The 27,044-nt window shown below is 39.3% G+C and overlaps 1 protein-coding gene across 2 annotated transcripts in view; it reads left to right on the top strand.

Annotated features, from left to right (window-relative positions):
- The window catches only part of MYO10 (myosin X), a 162,753-nt gene that overhangs the window by 61,003 nt on the left and 74,706 nt on the right, over positions 1-27,044 (top strand). For both annotated transcript variants that reach the window (XM_084510863.1, XM_084510864.1), the window contains exons 3-4: positions 6,842-7,000; positions 22,570-22,757. In XM_084510863.1, coding sequence (XP_084366989.1) covers positions 6,842-7,000; positions 22,570-22,757 — 347 coding nt within the window. The remainder of the gene's footprint in view (positions 1-6,841; positions 7,001-22,569; positions 22,758-27,044) is intronic.

The following is a 27,044-nucleotide window of genomic DNA, read 5'->3' as shown; positions in this document are numbered from 1 at the left end:
TTTTTTTTTTCTTTGAAAAAGATTATATTATATTGCATCAAAGCAAGCCTTGAGCCATGGTACATCTTGTTGCCTGAAAGATTGTTTGGGGACAATGGGATGGATGTCTAAGGTCAGCTGTTACAGAGAAACAGTGAATTATCAGACAGAAGCATTACTTGGGTCACATTGTTGTCATACTAATCATAGAACTTAAAATGTTGGATTTTAATCTGCTTTGCATTTGATCTTAAATTGCTTTTGATTTATAAGACAGCCTCCTTGTCCTCTATTTAAAATATCCACTTAGACAGTAGATCGCTCCAGGAAAAGAAGTAAACTACTAGATTTTTATTTTTGTTTTTAATCTCTGGATCCTTGGGCCTTTAATGATTTTTTTTTTTCTTCTTGGAATGCTGCATTCCACAGTTTGTAATGTGAGCTCAAGGCCTCTTGTTTCTACTTGGAGTCATGTATAATAGAGAGATCTTGCAAGATTTATTGCATTCTTTCAACTTCTAAACACAAGGCAAACACAAATGATGATCCTCAGTAAGGACCAACAGCAGAGAATTAAAAAAAACAACAACAACAACAACAAAAAACTGATATTTTTAAGTGGATGTTTCTGTGTACAGTGACTGTGAGCAAAAAGATGCTGTAGAAGATGGAAGGCACTGCTGTCTTAAACGTGTGAGCCAAGTCCACTGGAGTTTCTGTTGAGTCATGGGGATCTTCACTGGCATCACCACAGCAGTTGGGATTAACGTTGTAAAAAACACATAGGCAAGCCCCCTGGACAACAAGAGGAAGTCTGTTGGTTTTAGGTTTTGGGTGACAATTAACTTTCTTTTGTTGTCTGTGGGCTGACCAAACACTGTAGTAGTTGATTTGCGAATGTCATAGACAACGTAAGTCTCGTTGTTTTGTATTTTTTACAGTTTGTCATCTGAGAAACTGGCTTACATCTGTACAATACCTCTTCACATTCACCTTCCCCATCTTGCTGAGTTTTATGTTTAGAATTCCTATACTTTTCCTAATCCCTCTGGCTACGTGGATTCAAACAACTTAATTTAAACTGAGACTTTAGACTTTGATATTTCTGTTTTTCATGCATAAATATCTGTCTTACTTTCTGGGCTGACCAAAAGTTTTCTTAACCTAGAAGAGGGCAGCAGAGGGAGGTTGGTTGCTCCTATTCAACAACGCAGGTGACAGCGAAGTGCTATATTGCGTAGACACTGATGAGCCCTGTGTTATCAGTATTGGGTATTACTCAGAAGCCAGCTCTCACCACAACACGAGGCCTCCCTTGTGTCTGCTGGAAGGGATCAAGTTCCTCTGCTGGTGGGGCAGGGGCCGAAAGCTGGGCACCCTAAGGCAGGCAGGGGAGCAGGTGTGTTGATGCTGCTTGTGTTTGTTCAATGGAGGCTAAAGCCTTCATTATTTTTATGTATTTATTTTCATGAAGAGTTGAGTTATGTTTTCATTTTTTAAAATAATGAAAATAACTTCGGGAAAGGGTGCGAGAGAACTGAGCCTGTATTGGTTGGGAATTGTGTTTGGGAGGGACGAGGGTTCAGGTCACTGTGTAAAAGAGGCTGTTTCAAAATGCTCACAGTACGTAAACTTTCCAGTAAATGGTCTTGCATTGTTCTCAGAGAGCAGATTATGTAAATGATCTAGCTTGGGTCAGGGCTTCTGAGGTGTAGACAGGCTCATTTCTGCCTTGAAATAAAAATCTCACAAAAATCTCTCTAAAATTTGTAGCAGACTTTCAGGCTTCCTCCCATCCAGTATTGTTCATCAGCATCAACATAAACACTCAATGCCTTGTGAAAAGCACCCTGAGGGATTTGATTGCGTGTTGGCTCTGTACAGACTGGGAAGCTTGAGTGTAGCTTGTAGCTTTTGCAAGAAATGGTGATTGTGTGTTTTTTGATGCACCTTACCTAAGCACTTAATTCAGCATCATCCTACATTCACTTGAGTCAGCTGTTGTGAAATCCCTTGATACTGCTTAATGACCTTATTCAAGCAGGGATTTTTGTCACTTGGCATCATGTCATGAAACGATACAGTGAGAGAGAAAGCATGTGTGCTCCTGTCAGTGAGGACCTGCTCTGACGTTCTTTCCTGGTGTTAATAAATTGTATTACAAATTAAATTACATTTTAACAAAAGATTTTCATTAGATATTGAGCTTAGGGCTGATTGCAAGTGCAAAAAAAAAATAAATTAGATATTGTTCTGTGGTGTCTCCTTTCAATGGAATACTGGAAACTTCTCTTTTTTTTTCTCATGCTAGATTACTTGCACAGGATACAAATGTATTTTTCAACTTAAAGAAGTGACAGATATTAAGGTCTTCAAGATAGTGTTCTTGCTCTTTTAAAAGCAGCAGTGAAATTAACTTAATTGCAATCAGGTGCCTCAAACTCTTCATTTGGTATTACTTTTCTTTATTTGCTGTAATTCTCCAGTAGGCTCATGGGTAGATCTAAATGAATATATTCATGTGAAATAACCAAATATGAAGATACAAACTTAATAAATGTTTGCACACTGTGGAGTACAGTATTGCATCGCTGATGCTGCAGTATTTATGAATAGGGTACAGTATTTATGAATAGGCAAAACTATGTATTTATTTAATAAAGCCATCATTTTCATTATATGTCTTTGTCTTAACGTGTGATTTGTGAGCTGTCAGCTCTCTAGATAGTCCTGTACAAAATGGCTTATACCAGGGATTCCACTGTTTTGGATCAAAACTTCTCACATGACTTGCATTGCAAAAAACTCCTTCACCTAGGGCTCATCTACAGACCCTCACCTTTAACCTTGGTGTGTGCTGTTGGAAGTTCTCCAGCTTCCTACAGTGCATTAGAAAGCGTTGTACCAGTGTCTTCTGCAAAGAGAAGGTGCCTGGGGGATCAGGATGGCATTGCAGAGGGCGATGTGGGAATCTTTCTGGTGTGCATGATGCAGTCGTGCTTATGTCTTTCGGGAGTTTGTGTGCTGTCAAGGACTTCCCTCTAACTTTTTTCCTTGGCCCTGCTTGCAAGGCTGATATTCTCGTTGTGAGACAGCAAGGGTTTTTTTCTACTTGTTCTTTCTTATCTGGGTAATACTTCTGGAAGTATGAGTGCAATGCCCACTCCCAGTATGTGGGGCCTGACATTGTGTCTTAGATCTGACAAGTGCTACAGGTAGCATGGTTGTGGAGCAGGTGGACCTTGACAATACTCAGGGTATGTCCCTGTCACAGAAAGGCTGATGATTTTTACCCAGTTTTGGAGAAAATCGATTTCAGCTAATAATCCTGGTGATTTCTAAATAGGCATGAATCAGGATATGGGGGGACATATCATCAAAGCTTTCAAACTGGCTTTCAAAACCAGACCCCAGTGTGTTTTGTTTTTTCATACTTTGAGTGTGACCATATTCTTAATGTTCATTCAAATATTCTTGTACTCGCGTGGTAAGGACAGTTGGGCAGCTTTGAAGTGTTCTCCTTTCCCATTGAGATACTCTTTACTATTGATTAGCTGGATTCACTGTTGTGTCTTGTTCCTTCTGTTGCTGCTCTTTGCGCTGCTCCCTCCTATCTCAACCTCTAATTTTCACTTCCGTGGTAACTTCGAGAGCTCTCATTTTCCATGCTCTCTTAGGGTTTAATTTATAGTTTTCCACATATTCAGCATGTTTGTTATCTTGGTCCATTTATATCTTGAGAGGAAAGAAGTTTTTGCTGAATTCTCATTTAGGTTTGTCTTAAATCTCATTCCAAGTTTCCTGCATGCTTTACTTGACCTTCCACAAATGTTGGCAAGATCTCGAGGATGGATGCTCCTGTGCTCTGCCAATGTGCTCTTCGTAAAGTTCAGGAGCCTACTTGGTCATCTTCCTTTTCTGCATGCTGACCCTGCAGAGTGGCTTTCAGTTCCTATTTCCTGAGGATTTCATCTGCTGTAATACTAAACAATGTGACCTTTTGATTAGTAACGATAAAGTTCAAGGCAGCTTTTTTTCACGTACTTGTCATAATGAAGGCATGAGTTAAGATGAAAAGAAAAAATAAGCAGGCCTTTCAGGGCTCAAGAAGCAGGGCTACCCCAAAAACCCCTTTGAAGTAAATTAAGTCTATGCATGTGATATAGCTGCCTTGTCTGTCGTCTCTGATCTTGTTAGAAGACTTTGAAATTTTGCAGTGGAATTGGGAAATCTTTAGGATACAGCAGCAGTGGGGAAGAGACCCTTGTTCCTTCTGGTCTGGGTGACAGCCACTACGACCAGCCAGTTTTCCAGTGGGTTAAAAAATATCTCTGAGTCAGTTTACAGAGCCATTTCCTCATCCAAACAAGAAGACAATGTGTGGAAGAGCTGCAAGTAGGAGAAAGACCAATCTGAGCAAGAGAAAATAGTGTTTTTCAGTGACAGAGATGAATCTGTAAAGACCATCATCAATAGTTCTGCAACTCACAGGTCAATTGTCATGTTATTTTTTCTTAGTGCGTTTTTATTAATTCTTTATGCTAATAATTTTGCTTAGTGATGAATGGTATACTCTGCATACCTTATTAATCTAGGCATCACATATCAAAGAATAGAAATCACAAATATTAATATTGTCATCCTAGAAATGATGTTTCATTTCTTTTTCATGTTCACATGACCTACACTCACAGGACATGCCATCCCCTTTTCGTTTCGAGTTCTCTTACTCAGTATATCTTTCTGATTTAATTCTGTGCTGATATGTGCCTCTGTTAGGTTGCTTACTTTTCTCAGATTTGCTCTGCTTAAATCCCCCCAACCCCCCTTTATTCCAGCTTTAAGATACTATTTGTTCTGTTTTTTTTTTTTTTTTTTTTTTTCCACCATGGTTCTTCCAACTAGCAGCTACAGTTTGTTACTCTTGAAATGCAATTATCTCTAATTCCAAATTGCTCTTTATGGTTAGTCTTGAGACTGCTAACATTTATTTTTTTTAGCTCCAAAGTTTTGCCGTCAATTGATTCTCTTCACAATTTGTTCAGTCTTGTGGATACCTAGACTGTCTGCCCCTGCATCATATAAAAGTTGCTGTTTTCTCTGTCCTGGCTAACATCTGCCCTGTACAAATGCTTGTCTTGTCATCTTGACAGTTGCTCATCACAAAATGCTTCTTAGATCTTTAGATGTCTGTCTTTGCCTGCAGATATGGGTTGTGTTTTGGATCCTCTGAATCTTAGGAACTTTCTCATGGTTTGTGTGTCCCGTCGCTGCTCACGCTGCCTTCCAGCATTTGTTAGAGATTCATTCCCTACTTATTTCTTTTTTTTTCCTCTCCCAGCCTTTCCCCAGTGTACTTTCTCATGGTCTGAATGACAGCTCTAACTGTTCATTGGTCTGTGCCAACATATGGTACGTTCAGGCTGGGATATGATCTTAATAAACAGATTTCATCAGGCAATTCTCCGCAGTCAGATGGTGGGTTATCCTATACAAAGCTTCAGTGTGAAGTCTGTTCTGTGTTCCTCCTGTTGCTTCTTCAATGTCTTTCTCACTTGTCTCAGCAAGACAGACAAAATCATGCAGCAGCAAGTGGCAGGAATCTTTTTTCTTAAATGGCATTCTGTGATGATATTGCTATCCTTGTTCAGTCTTTGTTTAGCAGGAGCATACGTATGTTTGTATTTGGAAAAATCTTTGGGTTTTCTTTTCCTGAGCAGAACTGTTCCCTTCCACGCTGCTGCGTAATCCCCAGCCTGCACAAGCAGTCCTGTGGTGCTCAGGAAAAACTGGTGTGCTGCTTATTCCACTCCTTCAGTCAGTTTTATAAATATTATTTCAAAGGATTTTGAAAGGTTTGGTTTTTTAGTATTCCACATTGTTAAAATATTTGCATTAATTCTGTGCTTGACTTTCTTAGATTGCAACGGTGACGTTAGCAGGGACTAGTGTTGCCAAAGTAGCATTGGCTATGAGATGCAGACATATGTCTATAAGGATGGGTTGCCAAGATGTAAATTAAAAGGAAATGGGAAGCTGTATTCCTAAGCAATTTTTTATGATCTTTAGTGATGTCAGTATTTGTAAAAGTTTGTTTCACTAGTTTGGGGATATGTACAACTTCTGAGCATACTTGTGATAGTTTTATGAAAGATCAAGACTGTTATAAAACACTTCTACTTAAATTATGACTTTTTTTTTAGGTCTTTTACTGTCCACTTGGAGTAGGCTTTAGAAATCCATTTTAGCAGCGTATTACTTAGAAATTGGTCCATCCATTCACTTTGGAATATCTGCTGCATGATGAACTTAGTTTGCTAATTACTTCAGGAAAAATGACCTAACCCAGTAGCTGTCCTGATCAGGACCTGAAACTGAATGGAAGCATTAAGTGGATTTCAGATGCAACGCACAAACACCAACAGCCTGTTTGATCCATAACTTTTATTTGCTGTTTTGCAGTGTAAAATGTTTTTCCCCCAGCAATTTGAGTATGCTAAGTTTACTGTAAGGAATGGGGATTTTTGGGGGGGAGAGGGGAGAGGGTTGGTCTTGGAGTTTGGGGGAATTACTATTTATTTGGTTTATATGTCTGTCTAAAACTAGATTCCATTTGCCCATAAAAGACCTTTTAGTGTTCGGTGTATTTTCAGTAAGCAATAATTTCATATGACCCCTATGCATGTATTTGAAGCTTTAATGAAAGAAGCATTAGAAGAAGGTACGAATGGCAGGCTGTTGTATTTTGCAAGTCTGCACTCTTATGAACTGGATAGAGAGTATGAACTGGTATGAAAACTCCTTTCTCAGATAAGAGTTTTTGAATGTGTTCTCTGATAATTATTTCTTTTTACTCTTTCAGGTATTCACTTATAAACAGAGCACAATCACACACCAAAAAGTAACACCTATGCATCAGACGAGTGCAGAGAGTGTGGAAGACATGGCAGCCCTAGTAGATCTTCATGAAGGCTCTATTATGCATAACTTATTCCAGCGATATCAGCAAGATAAAATCTATGTAAGTTTCTTCTAAAATTAAGAAAAATATCCCGAGGGAATGTTTTTGTCTGTGTAACTGCTATGTGTGTTTTGCTGTTCTATGGTAATATGTGCTGTGAAGTTCTCCAGTTCTTTGTGTATATGAGTGGAGTTGAAGCATGCTTTGTCTAGAGACTTATCAACAGCAATGGAAGGAGAAGGCAGCTCAGGGCTGGCAAGGCAATCCATTGCAAACCTCCAAAAACTGCTAGACTGCATGTCTGTACACTTCCATTGACTGGGTTGCGCAAAGGATTCTTGTATTTTCTCTTCTTTAGCCTCGTGTATATGCCATGTACATCTACTGGAGATGCACACTATTGGAGATCCAAGATTCAATTCTGACCACCATAGCCCTTTTTATTACAATAGAAGGGGGAAGGTATTAGGATCCTGAGGACTGTACCATTAAAGCAGAGGACCTATGCTATTAAATACAAGTAGAGTTTGGTGTGTGTGAGAACAGGCAGCTGTTTAGGACTCTCAAAAACTAGGAGTTAGCCTACACAGAATTCTTCTTCTCAGCTCTGTAACTAATATATTATTTTTCTTTTTTTTTGTGATTAGATTCACCATCTCTTAAATATGTTTATTAGTCTTGGTCTGAATAGATATTAATATTTCCTGAATCTGGAACTACGCTAAATGTGAGAGAGGTACAGGGAATATTAGTTGCTGTAAGAGGTTGTGAAATCTCACTTTTCAGTTGTTGTGTGGTGGAGGTGGTTGTTGTTTTCAATAATACTTAGAGAACATAAATAATTCTTGTTTGAATAATCTTTATAGACCTTTGATTTGGCCATATACATGTTTTATTCCAAGCTTCGTTTAAGTTAGGCTTTATTTTTTTAAACATGAATATGTGTTAATGTAAAGATTTCCCTATATTTAGAAATTTATTGATGATAAAAAGGAAGAAAAGGAACAAGGAAATTCTGTCCTTTGTAAATTACCTTAAAGGGGCTTTAGAATCCTAAATGACACTTAGAAATCTAAATGTTGACGTGGTTCTCTTTACAAAAGTCTTTATTTTTTTTTATTTTTATTTTTTCCTCGAGCCAAATGAACTATTTTGCCTTTCAGAAAAACAGTAAACAAAAAATAAGCAGCATATGTGAGCAATTGCTTGTGCTGGTACTTGGTAAGAGTTTAGTTTTCCATTGATATTATTAAATTAGACATTAACACTTGGTGCAAGTCTAAAAATAAAAAATCCATGTACTCATGTGGGATGTGGATGTCAACCTTTCCCCCTTTTACGGAGTGTGAGTAAAGGAGGTAATTTCTTGAAGAGGCAAAGAATATCTTTGTTCTGAAGACATGTCTTAGTTTCTTTCCTAGCTTGTCAAGACAAGTTTAGGATATTTCGATACTTGGTACTCAGTGTAGTGTAGATTTCTAGACAAACAGATTTGTGTGCAGTTAGTGATTGATGACAGATCTTCAGTTGCTGCTGAATACTCACTGTCCTTTCGGTTTTGCTAATGCTACTTTTTTTTTTTTTTTTTTTTGATGCAGCTCACCTGAAAATTGATTGAACAAAGGTGATTGGAAAAAAAATAATTAAAAAAAGTGTGTTTTGAAATGCATATGTAAGAGTCTCTGTTGTCTGGTATACCTAACCAGGGATGAGAATGAGAATCATCTCTCTCCTCATTGGTATCCCACTTTTGCTATGCCAATGGCAATGCATTAGCAGGACAGGCTTCCAGGAACAGAATCCCTGAGAAAAGCAGATTAAATGGCTTGCATTTTCTGAAAACTTGATAGGTGTGTACGTGTGTGTTTTAAGAAGGGGTGTTGTCAGATTAAACTGCAAAATAATGTCTGTTCAAGCCAGAATCTCTTACCTGTAGTGAGCTGTTTAATGATAATTTGATGTATGATTTTTTTTTCTTTAAAGAGAGTAAGAGAGACTGAAAGGTGACTTTACCTCTGTTAAACACATACTTGCAGCTGAAGAAATGAGGCTCTTGGTCATTCTTTTTTGCGACTAGACTAGTTCATATACAGGACAGTGAAACCCACTGGAGTTCATGGCAGGAACAAAAAACTTTACAGATTGTGCATGTGCCTCTTCTATTCCCTCCCCAAAGTCCTCTGCTGTGGCTAGTAAAAGCTTTGTGAGTGTAGTGTGCACAGTGAGTCTTCTATCTATCAGCACCTTGGTTGTATCTGTCCCTTGTGAAGTAGGGATAAATCAGGAGGGCATGTGCCCCACCGCACTTTGAGTTGAGGGGCTAGTCATCCATGTGGAATACTTCTCCCCATTGCTGAATAAAAAAGCAAAATATAATTGCCATGTCCTGGCTTTTAGTTTACAGACGCTTGTCATTGTTTGTCACTGTGTCCCTGTTTACTTCAGCTCTGATCACCTCCTTGCCCACCTCCTGAGTGGAAATGTACTTTTTAGCTTTCTGTGAGTTCTTTGCTTGCAGTATTACAAACATATTAGTGTGGTTCTTGAGTTTAGCAGCTTTTTTTTTTTTTTTCCTGTGGTAATAAGACTGGGAAGCACCTTTGTACACAAAATGAGGATTGCACTTAATTAGAATATGAGTTTGTGTGCTTGCTTTTTCTCACAAACTGGGGAAAAAATGGTATGAAGTGAAATACACTAAATTGTAGTGTAAAGTATATATAATTTTAGAAATACAAAAGAAACAATTTAAAAGAAATTTCAACAGTTGCTTTCCCAGGAAAACAATATTTATGCAAGTCTTCCCCTGTTAAGTTGTGTGTTTGTATTTGATGAAGTGTTTATCCAGCAGTGAGCACTTCAATAAATATCTTCAGATGTTTGAGTTCAGTTTACTTTTCCTTTACTTGATAACATTTTTGCTTCTCCATCTCACTTAATCATACCCTTATTCCTAAATTTCTCTCTATTTCCTAATTAATACTATAAAAGATACTTTCAGTAGATGCCAAAGATTGTCAAACATGTCAGTGACTTTATTTGCTGTTGTTAACAACTCCAGCTATAAAGGTCAGCATAGGATTTTATGTATTTCTTCCCTTTTTATGTGGGTGCTGGGGGTGAGGGGGTGTTGGTTGTATTGATTTGACATATAGACTATGTTCATAGGGTAAATGATGCCTGGCACTGTACTTAATTTGTTGAGGCACCTAGCTGAATCTATGTTGTGAGATGAATGACAAAATTTGTTCTGATCCATATGCAATCATCCTTTTATATCAGCATCAAATCTGTCGACATCTAATTGTGATACTTCCTGTTTGTATTTCTGTAGAAGATAAAAGGGTATGTTTTTCCTTTTTAGTATGTGAAAAGCGTGGACTATACATGCCCTTGCTAGATTCCTCAGAGCAGGCTCCTGTCTGATACTTTTTTCAGGTTTCTTGATTAATGCAATTTTTCTCTAAAAGCTTGGTTTTGGGCTGCCAAAGGGGCAGGGTTACTATGCCAGTGATGGGGTCCTGGAGGGGTTCTTGTTGCTACTCCCTCCCCTGTTTTGCTTAACAGGAACAGCTTGAGATGGGAGGTCCAGCTTTTCGACAAGGTTTAACACCTGTGTTTGAATTCTCAGATTAGCTTGAGTGCCAGGTTGGTGTGTGGAAAAACACAGAAAGACAAACATCAGTGCTAAAACTGGAAGGTGCCCACACTGCAAAATGGAGCCTTTTGTGAAGGCAAGTGAGGGATTTCATTGCCTCTGAAGCCAAGCCAGCAATGGGCTCATGATGTGGAGAGGGGAAGTGCTGCAGCAGCTGTTCTTGTTGCCGTTCAAAGAAGACTTGTTCCCAAAGCTGTTGATTCGGGTTTACTTTTAGTTAAATACACATCACAGAGGAGACTGGCTTAGTGTTGGAGAAGACACTGTAAACCACATCGTGTGCGAATTGTAGTACAGGACACACAAATTACAGTGTCCAAACTGGTTGTGGGAGGAGCTGCTGTTCCCTTGTCTCTGTGGCCAGTGGTTAGGTGCTGGTGCAGGCAAGTGGATTTCAGAAGAGCACGACAGAGGAATAAAGAAGAGCTTTTGCTGAGGCAGAGGAGGACTGAAAATAACCGCAGTATGCATCATGCACTTCCCTACAGAGGTTTCCAGTGCCAAATTGACCCTCGTTTGCCCATGTTCAGGCAACAAACAAGTTCCAAAGCACTTCTAGTTGTTTATTTTCCTGTTGATTTAACTCTGAAGTAGCTTAGTAAGACCTTTGAAGTAGCACTTCTTTGACAGGTGGCATTTTGTTTAGGCCAGAATCGGGTCCGTGTGCCCAGAGGGGTGTGCTGGGCCCAGCAGCCAGAGGCCTCTCGGAGCAGGGAGATGTGCCTCCAGCTTGTACAGCGGCCAGGAGGGTGAAAGCACATAGCCTATTTTTGCTCACTTTCAAATTAGGACTGCAGATTGCCCACCAATAATCATAACCATCTGTTAGGTTTGTGTGTCTTTATAAAAAAAAAAAAACAAAAACAAACAAAAAAAAACCTTCTGTACCAGCCACGTAGACATGTAATGCTGTAGCAGCCACATCCACATCAGAGGAGGGTGGTGGTAATTAGGAGCTCAGCGTTTGTGGCTGGTTTTCTTTGTCTCTTCAGCTGAAGCAACAAATATGGAATGCTCATCTATCTGTACTTAAAATCAATGTATAAATAAATGAATATACCTTTTAAAAATCTATTTGTGCTTATTTGCTTTAGCAGCATATTCAGATGTAGTTTGTTAAATCATCTAATTATTGCATGTTTATCTCCCTTGAAGTCAAGAAGGTTCCCTGAGGGAACTAGTTGTTGTTTGTGCAGTATTAATCAATAACCACTGTCGTGTTTGTTTTTTTTCCCTCCAAATTCTGTTCACAGACTGAGACACCATAGTATATAGGTCAGTTGCTGTCTGTGACTTGTTTGTCTAGGTTTTTGCATATTTTTTTTTTTCTGAGTAAAGTAAAACACATTTCAGAAGCAGTGCAATTGCTCTGTCAACAGTGCCATGTCAACAGGAAGTAGATGTTGTTGCATGTTTTTTAGTGGGAAAACCACAAGGCACGTTGATACCTTGGTTAATTGAACAAAGTAAGACAGATGTAATTTATGGAATCTGAAAGCACTGCTGTTTGGATGTCCCCAACAGTGGACACAAGTTTTAGGTAGAGGCGGACAAAAGAAAATTGGTGAAAGACAGTAGCTCCAAAATGTTTTACTAGAAAGACAAAAATTATCATGATTATTTTCTTAAGCAGAAGAACTTGGAAGCTGCAGAATGTGCAGAAAACTGGACCTTAAAAGAATGTGTATAAAGTACCTCTACATGATGCTGGACAGCTTTGGTCTTCGGCCTACCATTATCCGTAGTCCAAATAAGTGTGGGCCATTGACAGAAGAAGAACAATGACAATTTAAGCCACCTGGTAATCTGCACTTCTGTCAAATTTTCAGTAATGCTGTCAAGTAACGAGTACATTGTGAAAAGAGGCCAAAACATTTCCTTGCTTCCACATAAATCTTACTTACTATAAAATATGTACATATAAATGCTAGTATTGTACATATACATTTAGACCAAATCCTTAGTTATTTCACTGGCTCATAGAACCACATTTAGTCTTACCTGCAAACTATCTGTAATTGCACAGTTTTTTCTATATCTAATACTCTAGGGCAGTTCCAAGTAATCAGTTTGCAGGATCTGCTGTTTGGTCACTGAAGAAACTTCTGTTTATTTAATTGCTATACTTTACTGTAAATAAATTTAGAAGTCATGTTGATGAATCTGTGTTTTTTCATACCTTCTGTTAAGGTGCCTTCTACACTACTGCAGAGAATGGGGATAATTGTCTACACCAGGTCCTTTAATGGAGGTGCACCAAACAGCTCAGTTGCTAAGATTGCATGAAAGATGTCTATATATAGGTACTTACCTCTATAATTAGCACGTTATGCTTACATCAGACAGTGTTTTCAAAATGTAGTTCAAAGTGAGTTCATGTCTCCAAGCATTAATTACAGCTTCCGTTTCACATCTGTTATTGGAGAGCAGTAGACAAAGATTTATGTAAACACAGCAGGCTTTGAATTGGAAATTTAGTGGAATCTATATCTGGTGATCACTGTTTCTAAAAGATGGTCAGTTAAATAGATCAAGATTTGTCTTCCAAAGACCAATTACTGTTATTTTGTTATTTTTCTTTTTAAATCCATATTAAAGGAAGAATATAGCTGTAACAATATGAGTAAAGTAAACAAATGCCATTGATTGGTTAACCAACTTTTATTCTTTTTTAATTGCTCTTTACTGCTGAACTTGTGACACTGCTAATAATAACAATAAAAACTTTACCTGAAGTCCCTACTGAAAACATTGGGGATTTCTAAGGTGTGTATACTCAGATCTTAACAAATCTTTTGGTCTGAGAAGTTGTGGTCAACATAATAAAAAAGGAGTTGCTCAGAAAGGTCTTTGTGGTTGAGTAAGCTATCGTGTTTTCAATGGCTACACAAACAACTTGATTTTAGGTAAATTGCTGTTACAGTTTGTAGTAGGTTAGGTTCTCTTGATAACCTGCTATGTGTGTATGGTGCAATAGTTATATTACTGGCCATCATCAACGGACTCTGTCAGTGAGGAAGGTGAGGAGGAGGAAGACAAAGTTCTGTTAAAATAACAAAAATCTTGCTTTTTGCCTGCTCTGTACCACTATTTTTCTTTCCATTTGGCTAGCTGCTAAAAGAATAAATGATGCATGAAGGGTCAACGGTAAATTCCTGTTGATTTCCATGAGTTTTGAATGAGAACTGAGTCTTTTGTATTGAAAACTACAAAGTGGAAATCTTACCATCTTGTACAGACTTGAGCATTGGTGATGATATTGCTAATGTTTTCTTAGATTTGAAGGATTGCTTTTTGCATTGGCTTTTCCACATCTTTATTGAATGTCACTGGTAACGATGTGAGCTGAGAAGAACAGAAAGTAGACCAATTTGAAGTTATATTTTTTTAACAATTGGATTGTAAATGGTGCTGGATACTTCTGCATGCACCTTTGTATTGCTTGCAGGTAAGGTTGATCTCCTTTCTTCAAGGTCTATTTGCTCACAAACATCTACAAAGGAGGGTAGGGATTTAAACTCTGAAACTTAAGCCACTTGTCTGTCACCAGGACGTGTTTTCTTAATGTGAATTGGGCTTTGACTGTAAAGTGAGCTGCACAAAATTTACTGCTTGTGCTACACAGACCAAATGCCTTATTCCAGCAGTTTAAAACTAAAAAGGCTATAGACAAGCATTTTAAGTTAAAAATGTTATAGCTGCTGTCTACCTGCTTAAGTGGATAGTTCATAGTGAGACTTTAATTTGAAAAGATTTAATCCATTTCTCACAAGCAGTTTAAATTATTTCCTTTTGATGTCTGTCAACATTTATTTTCAAAACACAGTGGGATCTAGACGTTCCCTTCAGCAGATTTGGCTACTAATACAGTTTGCCATCTTAGTGCTGATTTGTAGACCCATGGCTACTTGACTGTAGTTCAGTGCCATCCAATAAATAATCTGGAATTGACTTCATTTTGGTTATTCAGGCTTTTGGTTTCTATTTTCATGCTCTGTTAAAGCATAATTTCTATTCTTCCTACTTGCCTCCTGAAAGAGCATTTTTTGTAGGAGAGGCTTAAAATGCCTAAAGCATGGAAGTTTCAAAAATCTGGATATCAGTACAGAATATACTTGCAGGCAGAAAAAAATCAGATCTCCAAAACTTTATATTAAAAATATTTCTCCCGAGTTCTGGAGACACTGATTTTGGCGATATCATTGAATAGAAGTTTTGTTTTCATTTGCATGTGTTTTCTCTGAAAAGCCCCTTTATCTTAGCAAGATTATCGATAGGAAGGAAGAACTTACTTTTCCCTTGCTTGAGGGCTAATTAGACCTTCAGACAGCTTTGAAAAAGGCATTTGAACATTGTGCAATAACAAAGCAGGAAGAAGAACCAATGTGTGGCCACAGGCCATTTGAAATGAAGAGCCATGGGGTCTCCACTCTTTGTGGAGCCTTTTCTGATTTGAGCTAGTGTTCTCCTCATTAGAGCCAAGCTGTGAAATTGAGCAAACCTACAGTCACATTATGTATTGCTGCACATGAAAATGTCAAAAAATCAATGTCTCATTCTGATTGATCATGTTTTTGTTTTTTTGTGTGTGTTTTGTTTTTTTTTTTAATTCAGGAGGTCACCTTCTCTCTTCACTTGGCCATGGAAGAGATTCTTCCATAAGAAGTAGATGTTTTATATAAACAGTCTAGGCAGTAGATTGCTGAAGATCATTATCCTGACATCCAGTAGACAGACCTGCTAAATGGTAGAGATTCTGTTGGTTCTCTTGTATTAGTCAGCAAAGAACAAGGAGGCTTGGTCCTTCTTATACTGAGGAGAAAAATTACTAGAAACTGGTGAATTTCTTAAATCAGGAAAGGTGTCCATCTGATATTAATATTATAGTCTTTTACATCAGAATGTTTTTACTTTTTACCTTTGGCTGTAACAACCCTTTTGTATCAGTTTTTCATTATATTAGTTTCACATTCCCCACCTGGGTTTTGCCATTTCTGGTTTTAAGATATGGGTTTTTTCTTCTTTGGCCCTTTTAATATTCTTGGGCACTTATTTCTTCGATGCCAGTTCATCTTGTGTCCTCCAGGGGAAAAACAAACAAACAAACAAACAAAAAAAACAAACAAACAAAAAAAAAAAACCACTGGGGATCCTGTAGGTGTTGTGTGGATTCTGGATAACATTTGTGAAGTTACTCGAGTATCTCGATCCACAAAGAATTGTCTGTTCATAGGAGAAAGTTAATGGGAAAGCAAAGGGAGTGGATCTCAACTTGTGGAGATCTCTTGTTTTTATGCAGGTTCTTCATTATCTCTGAGCCTTCTCTTGAGTTAAGCTGAAAGATACAGCTGCCACTGCACTCTGTTCTGCTATTTCTGTTGGTAGCTAACATGAACAAAACCCAGTTTTTACCCCTGACGAAACACAAAGATTTTCTAGCTTCAGTTAGCTCTCTAGAACAAGGACGCTATGGATGTGCAAGGTTGGAACTGTAGGGAGTGGAAAGATTAGCATAGTTTAGAAGTTAAAGGTAGCTGGGCTGCAAAGTTTGTCTTTCTTCGTGAAAAGGTAACATAGCCTTTGTCCTCAGAGAGGCCTGGAACAGGGTGGTGTAGGTTAAAGCTTGGTACCAATGGAAGCGTAAGGTCACTTTAACAGAGTTGAAGAGTGAATGCAACAGACAAAGATGCAATTAAATGGGGATATTGTTGCCCAACAGTTGCCTCTGATCATCTGAAATCATGTATAAATATTTCAAATTTATTCCAGAATCTTGCCATGAGCTGTGCCAGTAAAAACAAGCATAAAGCCCAGCTTTGAAAATACCTTCTTCTGTTACTCCACAAACCTGATCTGTTCTCAGCACAGAAAGGGAAAAGGCCATCAGGGAGGGGAGGTAGCTGGTAGAAGAGGCTGATGCAGCTTACCTTGTGGAGCAAAGCACATGGGAAAATGCAGTTAAGCAGTGTGAATGTGTCTGGGAAGAGACTTAGAGAAAACAATGAGAGGGACAACATTAAAAGGTAGGTCTTGAATGTAGGCAGCTGCCTGATGGCATTTGAACTTAGTGACATGCTGTCTCATTCTGATTCCCTTCAGAAGGTCATCTCCTGTGGATGCTAACTCCCATGTTTATAGGATGTTTTGTGAACACACAGGCCATCTCATTTTGCAATCAGTTCTACAACTGACTCTGAGAAGAAGGAAGGAGAATATATTTGTGCATATGATATGCACACATAATGACGTGTGCATTGAGAAGGAACACAGTGATAAAGAAAAGCAAAGCTGATGTAAATTTGGACTGATGGAAACCCACCATGAGTCACCAAACATGGTGAGGGCTGCAGAAGCCCAAGCATGTAAGGATAATTACAGAGTATGACATTTTCATCACAAACATGGCTTGATTGGTTGAAAACATCTAAACTTGTAGTCTAGTAATTCAGTTTGATTATGGCTTTTAAGAAAGGAGCTTGGCTTCAGACATTTTAGCTTATAATTTAGGGAGAAAACTGGATTCCATCCCACTGAAATTAGCTCAAGACCAGCTGAAAGACACAGCATACTTACCACAGAGAGGATAAATCAAGAATCTACCATGAACAACAGCATTAATTTTCATCCCGCTTATGGCATGCATATGCTCCTTCTGCTCCCTTCCTTAAAAAGCACCCCAAAATATGGTCCAGCCATCTTTCTCCTTTTTATGCTAACATGTGTATGGTGGTTGACCTAGTTAGCTTTGCTTCAGCATAAATGCAGTCACCATTAAAATTAATCCTCTTACGTGGGAGAATTGGGGAAAAATTGAGGCTCTGCCTAGAGCATTAAACAAACTTTTAATCCCAGGTTTTACACCATCAAACTTCGAAATTTAGTGTTGAGGAGATAGAGAAATTTGACAGCTATTTTGTGCTCTTTTAAGACTGTCTGTATTTGCATGTGCTATGAAAGCACAGGTGTTTTAATTCAATAGTGTTACTCTAGCCTACATGATAAAAGGTATGAGAGAGATGAGGCTTGTGTGGAACTTGGATGATCTTTTAACATTTGTTATCTGAAGGTACCAGACAGTGGCTTTCTAGTGAGCCAGTTGCACTACAGTTTTATTTCAGTTTCCCTTATATTAATGGCAAGACCAGAAAATGATACTTGTTTCATAAATTGCCAGGTTGATACACGACCACCACCACCAAACAAACTAAAAACAGACAGTAGCCCTTACTCATCAGACATGGAATCAGTTCCATCAATGATTGTAACAAAGTTGAGAGCTGTACAAAAACAGTCTGGAAACATAGTTTTTGATGCATCTGCAAACATGATTTTGTTTCCGCAGTAAGGATAGTTGGTTTTTTGGCCCAAAGCAGAATATCTTGAAAGTGCTCTGAAAAGAGGGTTGGGTGCCTAGAGTGCTGTCTTAGTGTTAATGCATGTATCTGTGACCAAGCATCTTAATTCTGTATTTGATCAGTTCCAATGTTCCTAGTGTCATGCTAAACAATGTTTCAAAGAATATATTGATATTGGCGTCACTGAAGAAGCACGGTGATTGAAATTAAGTAATGTAGTCTTTTTGTGCCTGTTTTAATAGTGCAAGCAGTTTTAGCTTCTCTTCTGATCGTTGATCAAAGACTTCATTCGGGAGCAGCGTGTAACGCCCTTTAACAGAGTCCTCCTGCCTTCTCTGTCACCTTCCCTGTAGCATGATATGCAAAGCCCAAGATAAGTCCTTTTCTATTCTTTTCGTTTTCTTTTAAAGAAAGAAGGAAAAATTGGATGTCTCAAATAGTAGAAGTCATGGAATTACAGAGGAGTACGTTGATGTAGTGGGTTAAGAGAGGTCACGAGAAAAATAGTGTGGGATAAAATTGATGACCTTACATGGGAAAACCAGGCTTGGATAAAACACAGAGATCATTAAAGAATCCTTGGGAATAAAAAAGCTATTGTGGAGGAGATGCCTGAGTCTTGGCATGAGAGGGGAAGAAATGGAAGGTGGATGATTGCTGGACATGAAGCAAGGCTGAAAGGATGTATGCAGAAAAGATTTTGTGAAAACGGAAAAAGATGGAGAGCAAAGGTAGTCCTGATCTACACAGTGTGATTGGTTTATAGGATTAATTAAGTGAACGTGTGCTCGGGCTGCTTCCTTATTTGTTGCTTGTTCTGTGTAAGAAAAGTTGGAAAAAGAAAACTGAAGGGGAAATTTCAAATTCTACTTTTTCCTCTTTTATTTAGAAAGCCTTTTCTACATGGGGTAGAAAGACGTTTAAAATTATATTTAGCTAAACTATTGCAAACTTTTTTCTCATCATTTTAAGCTAACTTGAAAGAGATTATTTCAACCAAGATAACTTCTGTAGTGATAGACAGGACTACTCTGACAATCTATAGTTTCTCTGGAGTATTTCTGTGGGTGTCAGAAATCTTTGTGAGCTCTTGAGCCTTGTTAAAGAACTAAGTTGTTCTTGAGTGTTTGAAGAAGTCTGGGGTGATTTCTAGACATAAGGTTTAAAACTGATTGCTGTCACAAGGCAACAAGCAAAACAAACAAAGAAAGCATTTAGAGAACTGGTGAAAAATCTCTTCCTTTCTCAAGTACATCTTTCATTTTGACTCTTGTGATGCCATTGTCTAACTGAATGTCTAGCTGAGAAGACAGGGCTTGAACTTCTAATTTTGGAAGTCAAAGGATCAGCAAACAATCTTATTTCCTTTTTTTTGTGTGTGTGTGTTAAAAGGGGGAGCAGGAGTGTCTGTAGTTTGTGACCAGGATGCATTACCAATGTAAAATTTCAGTAAAAAAAAAAAATAAGCAGAAAGCACCACATTGGGATTCAGACTGAATTACTCAACTTTTCATTTATTTTTAGATTCAAATTTGTTTATTAATGGTGATCTGATAATGAGTTGTTGCTGGTTTAGTCCATAACAAAAGAAACCAGGCTTGCAGCAGAAGCTCTACACAGTATTTCTTTGAAATACCCCTCAGACTTTTTCAGCAGGAAATTTTCAGAAATTTTCAGTCCACTTGCTGGTACTCTGGCAGACACATTAGTATTTTTCCCATTCATAACTGCTTTGGAGTGCTTTCATTACAACAAGCAATTATTGACTGCGAGAATCAGATTAGAAACTGCAAAGAACAAAGAGAAGAATTAATTCACTCTCTTTTAAGCAAAGTGGAAGTGACATTCTTACATGAAAACACCTTTTCTGAAATTTCATCTAAGCAGCTGCCTCACAAGGTTAGCATAATAAAGTAATTCAGAGTTCCTGCTTTTGACTGGTATCTGCTTTAATTTGCAGTATGAATGATGCCTGGTGCAGGAAAAGTGCTCAGGAGATAGCATAACAGCCCTGTGCTTTTTTGTGTATCTTTGCACCCGCCTCACTTGCTGCTATCCTGCTTGCACTTGCAAAACTGGAAAGTCTGCCCTCAGAGAAAGCGGTTGAATGGGGAGGCTGATAGGATTCCTGAGGGGATGGAGGCAGAGCCCTGCATGGGACAGGGTGAATTGTTGGCACCTGCTCCCTGTCTGTGAGTCCAACCGTGCTCCAAGTCCATGACTCGGGGGCTTCTGGGGGTGCCAGGGTGGAGGCTGACAGAAGTGTGATTGGGTTTCAGTGAAATTGTGCTGCTAGTAACAACATGGGATGGTGAGGGGACAGGAAAAGTAGTGATCCTGGCATTGTTACAGCAAATGACTCTTGGAACAGAATCTGCTCACGGATCTGGAACTGCCTGTGTCATTTTGAAAAAGTTTTGCTGAAGTCATGGGAAAGATCATCTCAGGTCGAGAGAGCTGGTGCAGAAGTGGGCTGCTCTCCTGATACTTTGGGTTTGGAATAGGAGAAGCAAGAAGAGTTGCACTGCAGTCAGTGGTGGTGCTTTTTGCCAGTGCTTTATCACTGGAAGGTGGAGGAGTATTGTGGTGGTCTGTTATGTGTTTGACCACACAGAAGCTGTAGAGTGGATATTTACAGTTATAAAGTTGGGTGGCATCAGTGTTCATATGTTTGCTTGTTTGCCGTAGTATCTGGTTTGATGGTGTGCCTCAAATTACTATTCCTACTTCTGACTTCAGTCAGACTTTTTAGTAGGGTAAAGAGGTGGATCCGTAGCAGTATACAGTGCAGGCATTGACCAATAAACCATTCATGTAATTAAATATTATGGATATATCCCTGCCCATGCAATCTGTACTGAAATACGTATCAAGCTGAGGAAGTTTGTTCCTAGATACTTGCCCACTAGTTATTCAAGAACCCAAGAGGTGATGATCCCAGGAAATTAAACTGTTGTCTCGGTGCTCTAATTGCCCTGCGATACGATCTCGTGTTGAAATGGGATCTTTCCTCTAGCTGAAACCTTATGAGCTATTGTACAGTGTGGCAGGTTTATGAAACATACGGACTGTGAGCTCACAGCTCTGTAAAATACACCTCAGTTACAGTGAGGAAGAACATTCCCCTTGCATCTAATAAAATTGTCATCATTTCAAGGACATTGCTGTAGTCTCCTTAGCAAAAGCTGCTGCTGGTGTTGGGCCTAACAGAGGATGAAGCAGATGGATAATGGGAAATAAAGCAGCAGGATAACAGTGAGAAAGGAGAGCGGATACACAGTGATAATTACGTATTAATTAAGGAGAAGAGAAAGGAGGCAGGTAGATGTGAAATGCAAATGCTGTGGAGACATGGAAGAGATTGAAAGAGAGGAAAGCATGAGGGAGCTGGTGGTCAGTGGGTCTTCACAAGTGCCCCTGCAGTGGCTTGCTGGAGGCAGTGCTGCAGGTGGAGGACATGGGGCCCCTTCCTGAAGCCCTCTGGGGATAAGGTGCTGCATACACAAAGAGAGCCCCAGCCCTGCTGCGAGCTTCATAGCCAATTCCTGTTGGTGATGACAGGGTTATCTGCTGACAGAGCATCTGTATGTACACAGGGACTGTGCTACAGAGCTGCAGCCCAGATCTTTGCAAGGCCACAGCAGAGCTGTTGAAGCCAGGTGCTCTAGCTTCTGGCGTGTAACCTCAGAAAGGGCGCTTAACAAAATAAAATTAGTATCACAGCGTTAACACCACATATATTGTATGCTATATCAATTAGTTTTATGTGTCCCAGAAATGTACTGGAAATTCTGGAGATAGTGTGCTTAATGTTATCTCCTGCTTCACTTAATTTGATTTTATTTTAAAAATATATTCAGGTGGCTAGACGATGACTGTGAAGCAGATGGAAAAGACAGAAAATGAGTAACAGTGCAAATAGGCTGTTGTACATGATCACATTACCACAGTTTAATGAGTTAAGGCAATGGGAATGGGTATAAGCTACTACCTGGGTGGTTTTAACTGATGTGCTCTCTAATTGCAACAGGAGAGAAATGAATGTTGTGTCAGTTGCCATTGTGCATCAAAGCAGTAGTAAATTAAGTTGCATAAATTTAGTGTTTTGGCAGCACCTGCCAGTTCATGTACTTTTCTTAGGGCCTGTTACCCTCTAATGATGCTAGTGTCTGATACTCCCATCTTAAAAATGGGGAACGGAGAAGGTTTTTGATACTGTGCATGGCAAAACAGCCTTTGCAGCAGTGCTCAGGACCTAGGGATACAGTCATGTTTGGAAAGTTCATAAAGTCCCTAAGAACGTGTGAAAAGCACATGTTCACTGGTGCTCATTGATGCTCCTGTGCAGTGGTAAATGGCGTTAATGCAGGGATGAATCCTGAGCTTGGAAGCTCTGTGCTGTAGGCAGGGTAAGCATGAAGACACGGGGGAGGTGGAAACAGTTTTCACCCTTCTGTTGCTCTTGTCCAAAGAACAAAAGTGGGGAAAACTACTAGCCAACTTTATCCAAACTCAATGAGAATTGGTAGGCTTTTGCAAATGTGTTTACTGTGTGAGGTCTGTTATTTTGCTCTACCCCATCTCTAATAACAACTGTGGGGATTTTGTGCTTGCAGACGTACATCGGTTCCATAGTTGCTTCTGTGAACCCTTACAAGACCATCCCAGGGCTGTATGACTGCACTGCCATGGAGCGATACAGCAAGCACCACATGGGAGAGATTGCACCTCACATCTTTGCTGTGGCCAACGAGTGCTACCGCTGCCTTTGGAAGCATCACGACAACCAGTGTATCCTCATCAGGTAAATGGCTGCTGCTTTGATTATCCCTGACAGTGTACCTCAAGGTGGTTTAGAGACAGGTATTCAGACTGAATGAAGAGGAAGATTCCAAAAAAAAGCAGGCTTTTAAACCATCAGTTTGGGCAGAGATCTTTGAAATTGCAACTCATTATTCTGCAGACCTCTTAAAAGCATCCCTTGCAGCTCAATAGTTTGTCAACACTATACCCCAAACCTGCATCTAGAGGGAAAAAATAAATCTATACCAGTCTTGAGAAATGCTGTAAATAACAACAGCAAAAGAAAAAATTCTTCCCGTTTCAGCTGCTTGATTCTGCCTGATCACTTTTACTTTCTTAATCTCATTGTGCCTTGATTTAATGGCATTTTAATAACCTCCCATTTGATCCACTGCATCACTGGTGCTCAGGATCTCACTGCTGCTGAATGTACACTGAAAGCAGTTGGCATTTCAATAGCTTTTAGCAGTTTTCAGCTCCTCCTTCCTTCTGGCTCCAAAAGAGCAATGAACAGAGCCAGCTCTTCGCCTGGTGTGGCTCCCTTTCCCCAGCCTGCCAGCTCAGCTGCGTTGGCTCACACAAGCACAGGGGAAACCAAATCCTCGCTCACCAGATCAGCAGGACCAGCTTGTTGGCAATCGCAGTGTGGCACCTTCAGGCTCCGTACAGGGACTGATGCATGATGGAGTGAGAATTTGTTTCCCCTCCCTCTCCTCTCTCCCCTTTGCAGTATTTTTGTGCCTGTTTGCTCTCGCCATCCTGCAGCCAATAGCACAAGTAAATGTCTTCGAAGTGAGAACTCAGGCGCAAGGTGACATGATACTGGCTGTCTCCTGACCTCTGTGGGAGCCCATGCGACAGCAGTGGGACGAAAGCACTGGTCAGCCATCAGGGCAGATAGGGGATGAGGCAAAATGAGAGTAACACCTTTTGCAGTAGGCAATTTCTACAGGCTTTTAAAATTGCAGAACAATTTGCAAGGTTTCCTGGGTAAGAAGAGGATTTGGCACATGTAGTTCAGCACACAAGCTGTTGTTAGAAATGCGGATCAGGTGCAACACAGCTAGGTCTGTTTTCAAGTTTCTGAAAGCTCTCAGCCTCTGCCTGCTCTTTCCTCTGGGCAGGTCCTGTCTGGTAATGACAAAGACAGAGGTGGGCTGTGAGTGAGTTTTTCAACTTTCAACTTTTTTGTTTGGTTGGTTTTGTTTTAATGTAATCTATAGTGCTGTACATTAAAAGATGAGTCCAGATGATACTCCAAGTTAAATGCACGGAGATCTTTCTGAAATTAGATAGATTGGAGTCATTATTTTGTGGTGTAATGTCAGCTAATCACTTGTGAACAACCCCCAAACTTGAACTTTGGGGTCTGAAATCATTTCTGGTGCCTAGCAGGTAGCCATTAGTATCTTTGTTAATTTTATTCTGTACTGGCCCATGTATTTTACCTTTCCTTCCAGTTCCTCACAAGCTGCCAAGAGAAAAGCATGTTGTGTCCTAAAAAGGAAGCAAACAGAGGTCTCTAATGTTCCAGAGGAGTCTCCAGCAGTCCCTGCTCTGTAAACCTTGGTACAGATAAACCGTAATATGGAGAAGTTTTACATTAGCAGTCCCCTTTAAAATAGCTTACTTTGGCCATGGGATTAAGCAATGATTTGTGTAAATTTCGTGTTTCAGAGAAGTGCCATAATACAATCTTATAAGGGTGTTTTCTATTTCTACAAAATATGAAGGAACGTGCAATTCAGAACAAAAAATAAAAAGTAAAATCCACTTTCCTAAAGCAGTATTATCTGCTGTATCTGTGAAGGACTTGGAACAGGATTTTTTTTTAATCACTAATGGTTTTCAGAAGTTCCCATGATTGCATTCTTAGTTTGAGGCATCAAAATTGAAAATATAGCAGTTTGCTAGTCATCTCCCACATTCTGCTCATGCCTGTATCTTTTAATGGTTTAGATTGAGATGTTGCAACAAGTCACTGTCAGGCTTTCTTGCTTACTGCTGGTATTTGAAAATCTGGTCCAGTGGAGCTCTTCCATGTCTGAAATCAGGCAAATGCTTTTGCCTTGCATTTCATGTAAGAGATGGAATAGAATAGTTCAGTTGGAAGGGACATGCAAAGTTCATCAAGTTCAACTGCACTGCAGTGATAACCAAAAGTTAAAGCATGCTATTGAGGGCATGGTAAAAAGGAAAACTTTGTTCCAGTAGGAAAAACACATTAAGCAGTGACATCCAGTTAAGCTGAGTCACTTACTAGAATAACTTTCACATTCTGATGTTTAGTTTTCACTTGCTTCTAATACAGGGATCGGAAGACTCAATAGCTCCTGTAACAAACAGGCCTATGAAATAAAGCACTGAATACTTGTGATCCTCTGGACTTGAAGTGCCCCCTGCTGGCATCTAGATTTAATTCAGTTTTGTTTTGGAGCTGCTTTCTTATGTGGTATTGGTTTCAAAAACCTGTAAAAAAATAAAAGTAAAAAAGCTTCTGGACTGTTGAAATAGTTGGAATATTTTTCTGCATGGGGTAAGGTTAAGGAAAGAACCTGTATCAACAACTGTCATCAGTTGTGACTCAAAATGTAATAGAAATCTGAGACCATTTTTATAGTATAACAAGACAGCAACGGTAAAAAGGAGGGGATATGGAAGAGAGAATATTAAATGGAGTCATCTAAATATGCTTATTTATCATTCTGTTACACAGGCTTATTTTAATTCATTATACTGCTGCATACAGAAGACTTCACAGCCTAAAATGTCAACGAAATGGCATCTTGAAGAAGCTGTGCACAGCCTGGGCATCAGAATATTAATGCAGATGTGAAATGGTATTTTCACTCTCCAGGCTAAAAGATGCTTATATGGTTATTGAATTAAAGTTTTTCTTGCGAAAATGTCTGCATCAACGAATGTTTAGTTTCACATTGATCTCAATCTTACATCAAAGACCAGTTTCATTTAAAACAAAACAGAAAAAAGCCATTCAATTTAAATTTGATGCTACCACAAACGCATTAAAAACTATTAATGTATTCTGATTTTTCAGCTGGCATAGCTGCTATTCACAGAATGTGAAATGGCATGCCCACCAGTTGAGCTGGCTGGTCAGAAATCTGGGTGCCTCAGCAGGAACACAAAGGGGGAGTCCCTCGTACTCAAGGAGCAGTCAAGCAGCTTGTCTTGATCAAGAGCAGAAACTGATTTCCCCAGGGGTTAGATGACATGTTCACAAGCTGGGACTAAGTTCAAGCCCCCACTCCCCTTTAATGTAAGAATAGGAAAAGATCTTTCGGTTTTATTTTTGTTGCTCCTTTGTTTAAGGTGGTCTAATCCATATACATGCAAGCAAACACTCTTCTCTCTGATACAATAGTAGTAGTTCTGCTCTAAAGCACTCAGAAGATGTGTAGACCAATACAAGGAACAGCAAGAGTCACCCTGGATTATATTCAAGTTGGTGGCACAAGTGGGAAATCACAGTCTGACAGCAGTTTGTTCTCTTTGTTATCATCTGATGGCTTCATATTTTCATTGTTGTTCTTCAGCTTGAAGATCAACATAAAACAAACTGCTCTTTGGGTGAGACCTGGGCTTGTGATGGGAAAACTTTCTAATGAGACTGACACACCAAAATTCACTTGTGTGTTTGAAGAACAGTATTTGCTGAGGGGAGCTATTCTGTCTGTGTCTATCTGTCTTTGGAGATTTAAAGCCAGACGACAGAACTGAGAAGTGATTTACAGTTGTGTTGATACAGCCTCACTTGCATTATGTCCTTCAGAAAGAGAAGCGTCTCATAGTGACCCTTTTTCCATTGCAGCGGTCCAGAGTTCAGACTGCTGTGCCCTTTGTGAGATGCCCAGGGTAGAACAAGTCATGGAGGAAAGTTAAAGATCTCCTAAGTGAGACCTGTGTAGGTTGCTGTCACACAACATGTTCAGAACACTGAATACAGTGATGTGAAACAAGCTTGGCACTTAAACTCATGGGGTAAAGAGTATCTTGAAAGGTTGACTGGGTACTAAAAAATTCTTTTAGTGGCCTTAGCAGAGTCTTTGTAGACATAGGTTTTTTAAGGAGTCCAAAAGACTGATCCAATTCAATCTACTGCCAGTGTATGTACTGAAGAGGTTGAGTAAATAACTTTGAAGTTTAGTGTGCTTGTTCTTTATTTTCATCTGGTTAATGATGTTTTTATAAAGCATTTTGCAAAGGAATGATAAAGAGCCAACTTGATGCAGAGAAAATCATGTCTCAAGCTGAGCAACACCACGTA

This window comes from Aythya ferina, assembly GCF_964211825.1.
Source record: "Aythya ferina genome assembly, chromosome: 2".
Classification (NCBI taxonomy): Eukaryota; Metazoa; Chordata; class Aves; order Anseriformes; family Anatidae; genus Aythya; species Aythya ferina.
This window is presented reverse-complemented; position numbering and strand designations above follow the sequence as displayed.